This window comes from Peromyscus maniculatus, chromosome 17 (assembly GCF_049852395.1).
Source record: "Peromyscus maniculatus bairdii isolate BWxNUB_F1_BW_parent chromosome 17, HU_Pman_BW_mat_3.1, whole genome shotgun sequence".
Lineage (NCBI taxonomy): Eukaryota > Metazoa > Chordata > Mammalia > Rodentia > Cricetidae > Peromyscus > Peromyscus maniculatus.
In genome coordinates, this window is record NC_134868.1 from 3,066,445 (window position 1) to 3,082,252 (window position 15,808).

The 15,808-nt window shown below is 37.4% G+C and overlaps 1 protein-coding gene across 10 annotated transcripts in view; it reads left to right on the top strand.

Annotated features, from left to right (window-relative positions):
- The window catches only part of LOC102902981 (uncharacterized), a 119,191-nt gene that overhangs the window by 77,545 nt on the left and 25,838 nt on the right, over positions 1-15,808 (top strand). For 4 of the 10 annotated variants that reach the window (XM_076553168.1, XM_076553170.1, XM_076553172.1 and 1 more), the window contains 5 exons: positions 2,802-3,050; positions 6,003-6,239; positions 9,967-10,425; positions 13,298-13,594; positions 15,262-15,507. In XM_076553168.1, the coding sequence (XP_076409283.1) occupies positions 2,802-3,050; positions 6,003-6,239; positions 9,967-10,425; positions 13,298-13,594; positions 15,262-15,507 (1,488 nt within the window). The remainder of the gene's footprint in view (positions 1-2,801; positions 3,051-6,002; positions 6,240-9,966; positions 10,426-13,297; positions 13,595-15,261; positions 15,508-15,808) is intronic. The other 6 variants (XM_042262919.2, XM_076553173.1, XM_076553169.1 and 3 more) reach the window with 5 other exon arrangements.

Consider the following 15,808-nt stretch of genomic DNA (forward strand, 5'->3'; position numbering starts at 1 on the left):
CTGAGGGAACCTCCCTTGGTCTGATTGATACTCTTGATCCAGTGGGAGCTCTTGGTCTAGTTGATGCTGATGGAATTTTTGTCTCAGGGATCAGCTCTTAGTCCAACTGGTGCTAGCAGGCTCTGTCTCACGGAGTAGCTGTAGTCTTACTGTGTGGTAGATGGTGGTAGTCTGACCTGTCTCTTAGTCCAGTCAGGTGCTGGCAGGTTCTGTCTCAGGGAACAGTTGCAGTCTCGGAGGGTGGGTCAGATTAAGTCATTTTGAATACAAGTACTCTTAAACAAAAACTACAGAAAGTTTGGCAATGAAATCAAGAAAACTAATCATACACCTTCTCACATGCAGAATATATGTACAGATCCAGAACTAAAAATACTTGATAGAGAATCTGTACCTCCAGGACTTCCTCCTGAGGACAGGAGTGAGGGTATGTTGATGGGACAAAAGTATACACAGGATGACAGCCCCATCAAAAAAGAAAGATTGTAGGCTTCCTGGAAAAACCAAAGTTAATGTCCTTGTAGAAGAGCCACTACCTAGTGCCTCCGAAGGACAAACACACTACACAGCAATCCCCATTGATTTGAAGAGTACTATGTAATACTAATTTTATGTAAATAAACACAAATATTTAGAAAGCAGTTTGAGAACATGTCCATTTATCAAGACAACATTATTAACTGGCTCCCTACAGCCTATGACTTCACCAAGCCATGGATTATAGTACCAGAAATGAAATCCCACCTACGGAACAGGACTCAGATGCAATCCAAAACTGGCTGCTTATGTATGCCCTTAACCTTTGGGGCACTTTTATACCAATGTGTATTTTTGGTGTCTTGGTTGAATAGCATGTGGCTTTAGTTGCATGCCTTATATCCAGGTTCTCTATTCTGTTCTCTGAGTTTGCTTCTGTGACAGTATCATGCTGTTTTTATTACTATGGCTCTGCAGCATAACTTGAAATCATATATGGTGATACCCCCAGACTGGTCTTTTTACTTGCAATGATTTTGGCTATATAGGTTCTTGTGTGCTTCTGTTTGAATATTAAAATTCTCTCCTCCATTTCTGTGAAGAATTACATTGGAATTTCAACTGGAATTGCATTGACTCTCTAGACTGCTTCTGGTTTAAAAAAAAAGCCATTTCTCAAAATATTGAATTTTTCCAATCCATAATCATGAGAGATATTTGCAACTTCTAGTATCATCTTCAAATTTTTTCTTTGGTGTCTTAACATTTTCATTAACAAGGCCTCTTTGACATCCTTGGTTAGGTTTATTCCTAGGTATGTTTTTGAAGCTATTTTGAATGGAAATGTTCCCATGATATCTTTTCAGCATGCTTGTTAGTGCTATATGAAAATGCTACTCCTTTTCTAAGATTATTATTTATTGTATTTGTATTATTTTATTACATTTCTGAAGTTTTTTTTGTGCATATTTTCCTGGATTTTAGTATTTGAATACTACTGGCTTCACAAAAGGAGTTTGGAAAAGTTTCTTCTGTTTCTGGTTTTTGTTTTTTTAATAATTTAAGGATTGATCATAAATCTTTGAAAGTGTGGTGGGATTCTGATGTGAATCCATCTGGGCCTGGACTTTTTTTTTTAATCAGAAGGATTTGTATTACTTCTTTTAATATTCTCATTTGTTATGGGTCTGTTTAGGTTGTTGATCTCATTTTGGATTAATATTTTTGGTGGTTTGGATGAACCTGAAAATTGGTGCATTTCTTTTAGGATTTCCATTTTTATAGAGGACAGGTTTTTAAAATAATTTTGACAACCTCATTTCTTAGTATTTTTATGTGTATGGGTCTTTTGCCTGTATGTCTGTGCACTATGTCCTTACAGTACCCATGGAGGCCAGAAGAGGGCACTAAAGCCCCTGGGACTGGAGTCATGGACTGCTGTGAGCCACCATGCAGGTGCTGGGAGTTGAACTCCAGAACTTCTGGAATAGCAACAGGTGCTCTTAACTTCTGCACCACCCCTCTATTCTCAGAACAAAGGCTGTGAAAGTATTCCTTTATTATGTTCTGAATTTCTTGGTGTCTGTTGTAATGACTCCCTGTTCACCTCTTTCCTTCTTTCAGTTTGTTGGGCAAAGGTCTGTTGATTTCTCTTCTTAAAGAACCAGCTCTTAGATTCATTGCTTCTTTCTATGGTTTTATTTGCTTCTATTCCATTAATCTATGGCCAGATAGACTCTCTTCTTTGGTTGTGTGTCTGACGTCAGATTTTTAGTCTGCCTTAGATAAGGCCAATGCCAGAGCTGTGTGGCCAGAGTTAGGCCAGACAAAGCTGGTGCATGAACTGCTTGACTGGACCTTCATCAGGCAAAGCTAATGTGAGCCATGGTCTGGAGCTATGCCTATGAGTGTGGATATGGTAGAGGTGGGAGTTGGGAGTAAGGGAAGTACTCACCAGCTAAAGTCAGAGTCTGAGGGTCCAGAGTAGGTCTTTGGGTGCTGAGATGGCAGTTGTGGGTGTGCCTATGGCAGAGGAAGAGGTAGATTAACCAAATAAAGTCAGAGACTGAGGTCCAGAGTAGGTCTTTGGGTGCTGAGATGGCAGCTGTGTGGGTGGATGTGACTATTTTCACTTCTTAATGATAGGCCAGTAATTGTGAGTAGCTAAGCATTTATAAGGACATACAATTATTAAATGATTAGTAGTGTCTATTTTTTTCTGTGTCAATATCTGATGACTACTAAGAGAAAAAGTGTTGTTTGAAGTCATACATCTCAAAACAAAAAATATGAGCAAATGTATATTCCATCTTTCCTATATGCAGAAAGTAACTCAAGACCAAGAAAAAACTAAATGTGACAGTGAATATAAAAGTGTCCGTCTTCAGCCTCCCTCTGAGGACTCAAATGAAGAAAAATGGGTGCGGCTAGTTGCAACACAGTATTCATTTCTTAACCAGTACCTCAGGGAAAGATTAAAGGAGAAGATGAAAGAAGGTATTGAAAACTCTGAATCTGATACATCTGATGAAGAACAACTACCTAGTATCTCTGGAGGAAGAACACACTCAATGGTAAGTAGTTCCCACTAATTTTAAACGTGCTTGTTTCATGATGAGGGGGAAGGTGTTGTGGAGGGTCTCTCTGTGGTACTGCAGACAAAAGAACCCAGCCTTGGACATGCCCTTGCATCTTCTTGTTCTCTTAGTCACAGGAATACTTTTTTTAGTCATCTTCCCAGCCTTACATGCAAATAACTAAAGCTATGAAAACAACAAATCTTAAACCTGCCGTGGTTTAAACACAAAGAAGAATTCTAGCACTAATACAAAAACAAACGACAATAACCACATAATAGTAGTGAAGGAACTAGGGTCATTACAGTTGAAATGATATTTGATGTATGTAAATCAAAGCATAAGTAATTGGAAATTTGATATTAGACATATACCTAAATATAGTAAACCCAAAGTGTAGTCATTTATGCACTTCAAAGATATAATTTTATTGAATTGAAATAAAAAGACATCATATTTCTGTAGTTAAAGTTATATGTATGAGAACAGTTGAATTCTCATTTTTTTTCTCTATCTACTTTAAAAGTTTCAGAAATTTGTTTAGGTTTCCTTTTCTTTTTTTAGTTCATTGAGAATTTCGTATGATGCATTTTGATCACACTCATCCCACAGCTCCTCACAGATTACATCCCCCTTCCCTTTGTCCTCAGGTTTTTCTCTAAGTTCCATTGAGTCGGATTTGTGTTGCTACCTACTGGAGCATGGTCCACCAACAGGGGCTACACAGACCTTAAAGAAAACCCCCTCTCCTTCCCCTAGCAGCAATTATCGCCAATACCTCCTCAGAATGGGTGGGACTTCAGGTTCACCTCCCTTCTTCACGGCTTGCACATGCTACTGCAACTGCTGTGGCATTCATACATGCAACTATCCTGTTTTGTCCAGAAAATACCACTTCCCTGTAGTTATCCACCACTTCTGGCTCTTACTGTCTTTTCCCCCCCTCTTCTACAATGATGCCTGAGCCTTAGGAGAGGGTATAAGATAGGTTTTCATTTAGGGCTGAGAATTTTGCAGAGACCTGTTGTGGGTCTCTGTTAATCATCATCTACTGCAAAAAGAAGCTTCTCTGATGAGGGTTAGTAGAGGCACTAATCTATGGGCTTAATGAAAGAGATTGGTAAGTCATTAGGAGTCAGTTTAATGCTGTCCTCTATGGGTATTCCAAATGAAACATGCACATCCATATATCCAAAGCTTATAATCTACAAATAAGAGAAAACTTGCAATACTGTCTTCCTGGGTCTAGGCTACCTCACTTGGAATGACAGTTTCCAGCTTCATCCTTTTGTGTGTGGCTTTTATGACTGAATTTTCTTATCAACTGAATAAAATTCTATTATGTAAACACACCACATTTTATTCTTTACTGATAAGTTAATGAACATCTAGGTGGTTTCCATTTTTCTGGAAATTTGGAATAAGACAGCAATGAACATGGATGAGCAAGTATCACTGCAGAAGGATATAGAAGAGTTCTTGGATAGATGCTCAAGTACTAATATAGAAGGACTATGTGATCAATTTATTGGTAGGTTTACAAGGAACATCTACGCTGATTTCCACAGTTGGCTACACAGTTTGCACTCCCATCAGCTGTGAAAACCTGTTTCTCTTTCCCCACATCCATGCCAACATTTGTTGTCCTTTTAAGAACCTTAGCCACTCTGACTCGGGGGAGATGAAATGTCCAAGTAGTTTTAATTTGTATTTTTCTGATGGCTAAGAACATTGAACATTTAAAAAATTTTATCAGCCATTTAGTTTCCATCTTTTGGAAACTATTTGTTTAGTCCCATGCCTCATTTTTTAAAATTGGGTTGCTTTCCTTCCCTGATGTTTATGTATTTACTTGTTAGTTAGTTAGTTAGTTAGTTAGTTAGTTAGTTAGTTCTTTTCATATTCTAGACAGAAGTTAGACAGATAGCTGGTAAATATTTTTTCACATTCTGTAGGCTGCCTTTTTTCTCCAATTATGTTGTCCTTTTCTATGCAGAAACTTTTCAGTTTCATGTGTTCCCATTTCTCAATTGTTTGTTTTAATGCTTGTACTATCAGGATCTGTTCAGAAAATCCATTCTAGTGCCTATAAATTCAAGTATATTCCCTACTCTTTTTTTCTACCAAATTCAGGGTACCAGTTCTTATATTAAGGTCCTTGATATATATGGATTTGAGTTTTGTTCAAGGTAAGTAATAAGAATCAAGTTTTATTCTTCTACATGTAGCTTCCTGGTTTGACCAGCACCATTTGTTGAAGATACTGTCTTTACAACAAGGTGTGTTGTTGGCCTCTTAGTCAAAAATCAGGTAGCTGTACAAGTGTAGGCTGTATGCCTACACTACACTACACTACAGTACACTACACTACACTACACTACACTACACTACACTACACTACAGTACACTACACTACACTACACTACACACACACACATACACACACACACATTTTTAGTTATGTTCAGTGTATCTTGCAAATATATCTTCTGGAGAACTTATGCATTTTGCAATTAAAGCTATCATTCTCCCATGTAGCAATTCAGTTATGCCTTACAAGTACTCTGGGTGCCTCAGACTTTGTGGAACAACCTGAAGACATTGCCCTTTACTGTTTCCTGATACTTGTCTGGCTAATATTCTGCTCTGTTATCATTTTTCTCCTGTATAGTAAGTAGTGCCTGGTAAATAGCACTGAAACACCAAATGTAGAAGTCGTAGGCTCTTACCTAATGCAAATTATTTCAGCTCTTAACGATAGCCTAGTGATTTTTGGGTAGCTACGCATAGCTATGGATAAATTTAACTGTTAATTACCAATTATTTTCTGCTTTCACTGTCTCCATAATCTTTGTCTTGTAAAGTTACAGTCATTTTAAAACACAAGCACCCCAAATAAAGAACACTGAGACTGAAACAAATCAAATTAATCTTCCATCTTCTCCTCAGCAGAAAATGTCCTCAAAACAAGAATACACATCCACACAATCAGAACATTTCTCTGCAAAAAGGAGTGAGGAGGAGATATGGGCCCAGATGAGTGCACACCAATATGCATGTCTTAACGAACTTCTCAGGAAAGATTTCAAGAAGAAAATGCGTAAAATGTATGAAAAGTCTGAAAGTAACATCTGTTCTAACAGAGTGCCAATTCCCTGTAAGCCCAAAGAGAAAGCATACTTAAAGGTAATTCTGTTCCCTCTGATCTGAAAATTGCATATATTTGAGCATGTAGGAAAAGATGCATCTGGATTGCCCATCTCTGAAGTAGGGTAGATATTTTCCAAACAACAGCAAAACCTAAATCATGAAAATAACTTGCATTTCCCCCATGCTCCCAGTCCCAGGAATACACTGGCCAGTCATCATCTAAGGTTTAAGCAAAAATAAACTAGACTCTAAGATAACAAACTAAGAAGCAAACATGTTTTTAACACCATAAGGAAAATTCATACAATTATGGTGAAAGTAAATAATAGTAAAAATAAAGGCCCAGGAGTCGTTACAGTTGACATGAAAGGACCAGCATGGCGGCTCTGCAAGTGGTACCAGAATGAAGCGTATATAAGGAACTGGGGGTTATCCAGTGGACACATGGCAAAGTCTAGTGAATCAAAGGTGTCCAGGTTTCCAGGATCATGTGACTGAAATGAAAATAGCACCATAGTTTCCCCACTGTTGACTTATCTACTTGAATAGTTGCAGCTAGAGTTTTTCTCTCTGGGTCCCGCCAATCCCTGGTGGTCCCATAGCCCACTTATAAAATAAACACGCAGATGCTTATATTATTTAAACTGCTCGACCATTAGCTCAGGCCTACCATTGTCTAGTTCTTACTCTTATACTCAGCCCATTTTTGTTCATCTATATGTTGCCATGTGTTCCGTGGCTTTACCTGCTGCCTTTACATGCTGATACCTGGATGGCAGGCTGGCGTCTCTCCCAGACTTCCACTTCCCAGCCTCTCCTCTCTGTTTGTCCCGCCTATCCTATACTTCCTTCCTGGCTACTGGCCAATCAGCATTTTATTTATTCACAACATACATGACATCCCACAGCAAATAGTTGACTACTCAAGCTTGTTTCTCCCTTGCTTTTACATTAAATAATCCAGAATTTGTATAAGTTTTTATCTTGAAGGTATAAGTTTATTGTATTTTACAAATATTTACTTTTTAAATCCACATGCACCTTTCACTATGTGTGCATTGATACTCAGTTGTGCTTTCTAAGTTTTCTGGGTGATTCAGATTTTGAGTAACAAGCTGAAGACATTGGCTTTTTACCATTTCCTGATTCTTGCCTTCCCATCATTCTGCTCTATTAATTGTTTTCTCTATCAAGTAAATAGCATCATGACATTGAAGAGGAGCTTCAGTTGGGAAAGTCTCTCCAACAGATTGCATGTAGGCAAGTGTGTGGGGCATTTTCTTGCTTAATGATTGATGTGCAAGGACCCAGTTTAGGATGGACAGTGATACCCTTGGGCAGACAGTCTTGGGTCACATCTGAAAACATGCTGAGAAAGCCATGAGGAGCAAACCAGTAAGCAGCTAAGGGGTCCATGGCTTCTTCTTAAGTTCCTACTTTGAGTTTCTGTCTTGACTTCCTTCAATAGATTGTGACCCAGGGTATAGAAGCCAAATAATTCCTTTCTTTGCATGTTGCTTTTGGTCAGGCTTTTTAATGACAGCAGCAGAAAGAGACATCCATTGGGCCATCACCTCAGCCTCATCTGACAGCTGTTTTGAGAAAACTGGATATTAAAAGAAGAAAATATTTCACATGCATATATTTGCTTTGCACACACTATTTCAAAATCAAATCACCAAAAGAGATATGTGGCCCAGAGAAGATACATGTAGTTACTTACACAAACTAAATTAGACATCACAATTCCAGAGGTTTCTTCAACAATCTGGATTTTCAATTATCTATAAGGAATTGAATCAGTATGCTTTGAGCCATGTCATTGATGAATGTCTATGCAGAAGGTTTCCCTTTTATATGAGCCACACAAATGCATTGGTTTGCTAAAAATCTAATTTGTGCTTTTTTCTTCAATTAATATTTTCTGAAATATTAATTTCACACTGGTATTAGATAATTCATTGAGGGAGGTGCTTCCCTGGAGAAGACCATCTCTCCACTCCTTAGCATTGCCCACAACTATAGTTCTTTATATAGAGGTGTGGCCCTGTGAGCTTTTGCCCTTCTATGTTAGCTGTCTATTGATATCATTTTTGTTCAGGTCATGTTTAGGCAGCCATGTTGATAAGACTTGATGGGTGTAGTTACTTTGACTTTTCTAGGAGGCACAATCTCACAGCAAATGTCATCTACTCCCTCTATAAGTAACTAAACTTAACACTCTGTCATCCACTGTGATAAAATTTTTAGTATTTTCCAGATGGTTTACATTAATTCATATTAAGGAAGTTTAAATTACACGTTAATTCTTGAATATGGGATTGTATACTAGGTATTAGACACTGGTAGTTGTAAGAACTTTTGTTTACAGGGTGTGGATGTTGCTCATGTTGGAATCCTTTCCTAGCATCGAACAATGGGTTTGAATCCAACCCTAAAAAATTCCTGTACTTCATTTATACTATAATCATATTTCCATGAAACATATACAGTGATTGTAGTTTGGTACATTATTGTCAAACACATTATATTCCTCTCATGCCTGAAATGTGCACATAACCTGGTCAATTTATCATTCTATATGCAATCCATATCAATAATATCTGAATTTTCCTTCATAAAGCATTGTATCTTTATTTCTAATATTTTGCCTAACATTTTTCTAGAAATACTTTACAAGGCATAAAATTATAAACCTAATTTTTAAAAGGACTGAAGAGATAGCTCAGAATTTAAAGCCCTTACTATTCCTTCAAGAAGACCTGAATTTAGTTCCCAGCACCTACATAGTAACATACAACCACCTGTAATTCCAGTTCCACAGAATCTGATACCTGATTCAGGCCTCCAAGAGCTTCAGCACACACATGGAGACAGTCAGGTACACGTGTACATAAACAAATTAAAATAAATATAAACTCTTAAAATCTAGTAATTTACTGTGAAACCTTATCTTAAACTGTCTTTACAATTGAGGTAAATTTTATTCTGAAAAATTTGCGCTCTCTCACTCATATAATGTCCGCTAATGATATATGTATGATAAGCTTAAGCCTCCTGACTAAGTGATTGACATTATGAACAATGCATCCATAATAACCAGCATGTTAGGATAACTTAAAAAGAATTTATTCTCTAGAACTGAAATTTGTAGTCTCATTACCATTCACACTTACGTCAAGTTTATAGAATCAGTTCTACCCCAGTTTCTAATTGTCTTTACTGCCTGTACTGAGAGATAAAATCAACACTTAACCAGGTATCCCTGAAGAAAGAACAGATAAAGGACACACACACACACACACACACACACACACACACACACACACACACACCCTTACATACATATACATATGCATAAATAAAAACAGTTAAAATGGAGTTATTTATAACAGGACAACAATGACCCTACTAGACATCGAAGATTAACAATACAAAGCCCATTGTTCAGGAATTGTTTTGCAATGTTAAAAATCATGCAAGTCCCTATTTTTGGCAAATTTAACATATAATAAGGTATATTTATTTCAGTTAACACTGAGCAAGTTTGTTGGTTCATGGTTTTTTCTGCTGATGATAGCCTAGTGATTTGAGCAGCCAAACTTATGAAGAAACTGAACTGTTAAAATGTGCTTCCTGCTTTCCCCATCTGCTCCCTACAATCTGTAAGGACAAAGCCATTTTGAAAACAAGCATCCCCAAACAACAACAACAAACGTGAGACTAAAGTCAAGCAAACTAATATCCTTCTTCTCATCAACAGAAAATGACTGAAGGAAAGAAGAAACGTGATGGAAAAGATGCACATGTTCATTCAAGACTTCCTTTGGTCAGGAGGAAAGAGGACGTGAAGGAGCAAGCTGATTGGCACCACACACAACTGAATGAACTCCTCAGAAATGATATAAAGGAATTAATGAAGGAGCAATTGGCTACAGGGCATGCAAGGATGAGGAAACTCCTCAGAAAGGATCTAGAGGAAATTAGGGGACTACTCAAGAAGGAATTAAGACAAATATTTATGGAGAAGATGGCCCTGCTGCAAGAGCAGATCAAGGAGACACAGCAGGAGCACTGGAATCTGCAGTACCTGCAGCTGAAGGAACTCTTTAGAAGGGACTTAAAAGAGATGGTTCGGCAACAGGTTAAAAGTTCCAAAATTATCATTTGTCCTAAAGAAGAGCCACTACCTGGTGCTTCTAAGGGAACTGCAGACTTCCAGGTAGGTCTCTCTCACTGGAAAGGACTGTGTTTGAATGACGGGCTGTGAAAGATGCACCTGTTTGCCTGAGTGAGCAGTACTGCAGATAGTTCCCTGTCAGGTGCCCAACCTTGATCATATCCTGGCCCCTCATGTTCTTGGTCCCAAGAATCCAGTGGCTAGTAATCTTCTGATGTTCATGTGACTCAACTATGAAAATAGATCAGGAAGTGAACATGCTGTTAACACAAATGAGCACAATTCTTGTAATAGTACATAAAATAGAGAATAACCACAAACCAGAGAGTAGTTATGGTTGACAGGAAAATAACAGATACGCATGCGGTAAGTGTATAAACAAAAGTAGAGTTAGAAATTACATAGTAAATGCATGCTGAAGTCAAGAAAAGACACTGGTTTACATATTTCAAAGAAATAAATCACATGACTGAAATAAAACCACACTGTATGTTAACAGGAATAGATAGACTATAGAGCTGCATTAGAAAGTTCTAATGCAGCTGCAGAGTTTTCTCTCCCAGTCCTGCCAAGCCCCAGCAGTACGACAGGCCACTTATAAAATAAACACACAGACACTTATATTATTTAAACTGTTTGGCCTAATGCCTCAGGCTTCTAGCTATCTAGTTCTTACATCTTAAATTAATTCATTTCTATAAATCTATACCTTGCCACGTGGCTCATGGCTTACCAGCATCTTCACATGTTGCTTGTCATGGTGGCTAATGGCAGTGTCTCCCTCTGCCTTCCTGTTCTCTCAATTCTCCTCTCTGTTACTACCGCCTATACTTCCTGCCAATCAGTGTTTTATTTATTGACCAATCAGAGCAACACATTAGACATACAGACCATCCCACAGCATTCTAAGCTATTTTTCTCTCTTGTTTCAGACTTTTGTGCATATTTGCATATATAATTATAGGTTTATTATCCTTTACAAATGTTTATCTTCTTTCTTTAAATTTGGTTTTTCCAGACAGGGTTTCTCTGTGTCACTTTGAACCTTTCCTGGAACTCACTCTGTAGCCTAGGCTGGCCTCAAACTCACAGAGATCCACCTGCCTCTGCCTCCTAAGTGCTGGGATTAAAGGTGTGTGCCACCACCACCCAGAAGTTTATCTTCTTAAGTCGTTTGCTTTTCCCAAGTTAGGCTGCCTCCTCTTCTAATGAATTGATAGAGCTGTGTGTATTAACCCCTGGGTGTCTTAATTTCAGGCAACATCACTTCTTACCATTCTCTGAAACTTTCCTGCTGTCATTCTGCTCTGTCCTTTGTTGTTTTCTCCAATCCAGTCAATAGCACAGAAACATCAAAGTTGGGAAGTTCTGGGATCCAGTCATCCCTCAGAGTACCAACTGGTAACTAAGGTCTGTGATTTTAACCTTTCTCTGCTGACAGACAGAACAGGTTCCTGAATCAACCCCAATGCTTAGAAAGAGAACCTCGCCTTCCAGAATGGAACCTTTGAAATTAGAATTTCACTCTATTGCTTATTTCACTGTAACAAGAGGACAGCAGGCTGCATTAGAATGAGGTGTAGCCTGGATAGTCCATGTACATGCACGGCATGGTCACAGCATGTAGTTTGAAATGAATCCCGTTGGCTGTGCCTGCTGCTTGCTGCCCTTTAGACAGAGAGTTCTACTTGTTTGTCTCTCCTCCCTGGCCTTTTAAAAATGCTTTGTACCAATACTGAACTATTTTTGCAGAACACATTTGATCTTTCTTACAGTTTCTATTTCTATTGTTAGTTAATTTAGCTATGTCTCCCTGTGTAACAGGTGTATATGGCTTTATTAATTAATTGTTGTCCCCAAAGCTTTATTATCAACTGCTTCTCCTCTTTCTGAGAAGCAGCCAAATCCATATAATCATGTGTCTCTAGCTATTTGATACACCAAATAGCTCTTCTACTGTCTGTGAGCTGAAGTCAATTAATACATACATGATTTTTTATGTATGATCTTCCCCCTTGAGAGGTTATTTATGAGAAAAAAATCCTTAGCCGGGAATTGGTGGTGCATGCCTTTAATCCCAGCACTCGGGAGGCAGAGCCAGGTGGATCTCTGTGAGTTCAAGCCCAGTCTGGGCTACAGAGTGAGTTCCAGGAGAGGCACAAAGCTACACAGAGAAACTCTGTCTCAAAAAAATATATAAAAACTAGATAGCAAGAAGCCTGAGCCATTAGGCCCAATTGTTTAAATAATATAAGTGTCTGTGTGTTTATTTGGGTCTGAGTGTCTGCAGGTCAAAAACAAAAAACAAAAAAGAGAGAAAGAAAAAAATCCTGTAAACATGTTAAAATTTAAAAAATATTTAAGCTAGTTATTTACATGAAGTAAAATCCTATATGATACTTTAAAAATCATTTTCTTCCATTTATATGTGTAGTTAAGATAGTCATCAGTTTGAAATATAATAATCATTAATTTGAGGAAGAGAATCATTGTTTAATAAACATTCCTAGGGAGCAATATTACAAGTTCTCTGAGGAAACACGTAGGTGAGGTCAAATATTTAGGTGTGAGAATTGTTTTTAAATGTTAAATCTCATCTAAATAAAAAAATTCAAAAAAAAATCTCATGTAATTCATGGTTTTGAATATGTGACACACCATTAGTTTATTCCAAACAACGACACAAAAATCACGGGTTCATGATTTTTAGTTAATTCTAGGAAAACATAATTTGTTTTCAGTTCTTAATGAGAGCCTAGTGATTTGAGACAGACTAAACATATATGAAGAAGTTTAACTGTTAAGTGTTAAGCATTTTTTTTACTTTATTAGGGTCTGTAACTTATGACTTGTGAAGATAAAGTAATTTTGAAAACAAGCACCTAAAAATAAAAAAAAATTTCAAAACTTCTAGGAAACCAAGCAAATGAACCTTCCATCTCTCCTCCTGCAGAGAACATCTCTGGAACAAATAAAAAAGAAAAAACATGAAGGTGACCATGACAGTGCCCCTTCACATTCAGAAAAGCCCTTGGTGCAAACTGAAGAGGAAGCCACTGATGGGCAGAGTGATTCCTGCTGTATGCCTCTAAATGAACTCATCAAAGAAGATTTAAAAGAAGCACTTTTTGAAATACTTGAAAAATATAAATGTGATACATGTATGAAGAAAGAACTACCTCATATCCTTAAAGGAAGAAAACAACTAATGGTAATTACTTCTAATTTTAAAAGCAATGTACTTAGTTGGAGGGGGAGAGGCATCTGTGTGCCCTTGTCTGTGGGCTATAGAGAGCATCTCAACAAGAGGACCTCAGCCTTGCACATGCCCTACACTTCTCCAGTCCCAGGACACTTCCCACCCATCTTGAGCTTATGTGAAAAATTTAGATTACAACAAATATAACAAATATGACTTTAAAATATGACTACTTATATAATAATAATATAGAAAAATGATAAAGACCTCACAGGGTTTTCAGTTGAATGAAAAGAACTAATATGCTTTCTCTGCAAATAACATCATAAGCCAAATGTAATGACCTGGAAATTCAATCTTAGACATGTGCCTAAGTCTAGTACATCAAAGGGCTATGGTCTCAATAATTCAAAGATAGGAATCATGGGACTTTAAAAACAGCATGTGATTCTAATGGAAAGCCCTATATCACTGGACAACTGGATCCCCTGGATTTTCTACCTTTGATACTCTTATTTAAGTATTTCAGAATTATGTATAAGCTTGCATTTTTAAGTCTAAATTATATTTATGGATGTTTATCTTCTTGAATACATAAGCTTTTTCACAGGTCATGTCCTCCTTGGCTGCCCATGCAGTTCTGTCTCCCAAGGCCTCTGTGTGCCTAAATTTCATATTACAAACTGAAAATATCCTTCTCCATTCCCTGGGTCTTGGCTGACTACTCCTCTGTCTGCTGTTGTCTCCATTCTAGTAAATAGCACCTGTGAATCATATCGAAACACTGAAGTAGAGGAGACCTGGACTCCAGCCCTCCTTCAAAGTCCCAACCAGTCACCAAGTTCTGTCTTTCACATGTGTCTCTTTCTGCAGAGAACAGATTCATTTAATGATGTTAGGATCCATGTAATAGCATTTTATTTATTTTAATGTACTGAGCAAAGCTGGTAAAGATCATCGAACACCTTGTTCATTATATCATATGGACCATGTTAAAGCATGACTCAGTGCAGACAGTCTGCATGTATGCAGGGTACTCTCACAGGGTATAATCTGAAGTACAATTTAAACTTTGTTGTGCCTGCCAGCTAATGTCCCTTCAACATTATTATATTTGTTTCTCTTCCCTATGATTTGTTTATGATTTGTTAATGTACAATATACATTATACCATATAACTATAAACTACACACTATACAATGTAAAGTAAAATTTAGCAGTTTGTCTTTCTTTTTGATGGTGTTCAGTGATTTGTGTTCTTGGTAACTTAGGCTTGCCTACTAGCTATTTACTGAAAAACAGAAAAAGGCCTCAAATGTACTGTTGGGGCTTAACCTTTCTAGGTAGTGTACAGTAATATCTCTTACAAAAGTCATCTGTTGTGATGTTAAAAGTCATGTAATCATTTGTGTGAAGATTTAACAAGTAAAGTGTGGTTATTGTAATCAACACTGTAACCAATACTAAGTTAACTATGTTGGGTCATGTTTTTCTCCTACTTTAGATAAGAATAAATTGGTTTCACTTCTTATCAATAGCTAGTGATAGTGTAAATAGAAGAGGATTTATGAAAATATTTAACTAATAAATATTAATTAGTTGCTCCGTTTTCTTTGTCCCTACACTGTAATATATAAGGACAGAGTCATTTCAAAAATATTCTACCTTCTCATCTTCAGGAAATATCTACAGAACAAGAACTAAGGAAGAAATATGACAGTAAGTCCTTATATTCAGAATACCCTGCTACCAAGACAGTGAAGGAAATGGAGCATGAGTACAGTGAATTGCAGTACCTGCATCTTAAGGAACTCATTAAAAAAGATTTAAAGGTGAAAATTTGTGATGTGCTTGGAAAATACGAAAATGTTTGCCCCGAGGAAGAAGGACTGCCTCATGTCTCTAAGGAGAAAACAAGATTAAAGGTAATTCTAATTTGAAAAGCAGTATATTTCATTTGAGAGCAAAGATGCATCTGCAAGCCCATGTCCACAGTGCTGCAGTGTCCAGAGAGCAGAACCCCAGCTTTGTACAGGTCCCCCAACTCCTTCACGCCCTCAGCCCCAGCTGCATTATTCTACCTGATCTTTAAAGGTTTACGTGAAAACAAATTAGACTGTGACTATAACAACAGATATTAACAAGCTTTTATACAAAATGAGAATCCTCATAAAATAAACAACAATAATAATAATAATAATGGGGGTGATGGTAAAGGACTTCTAG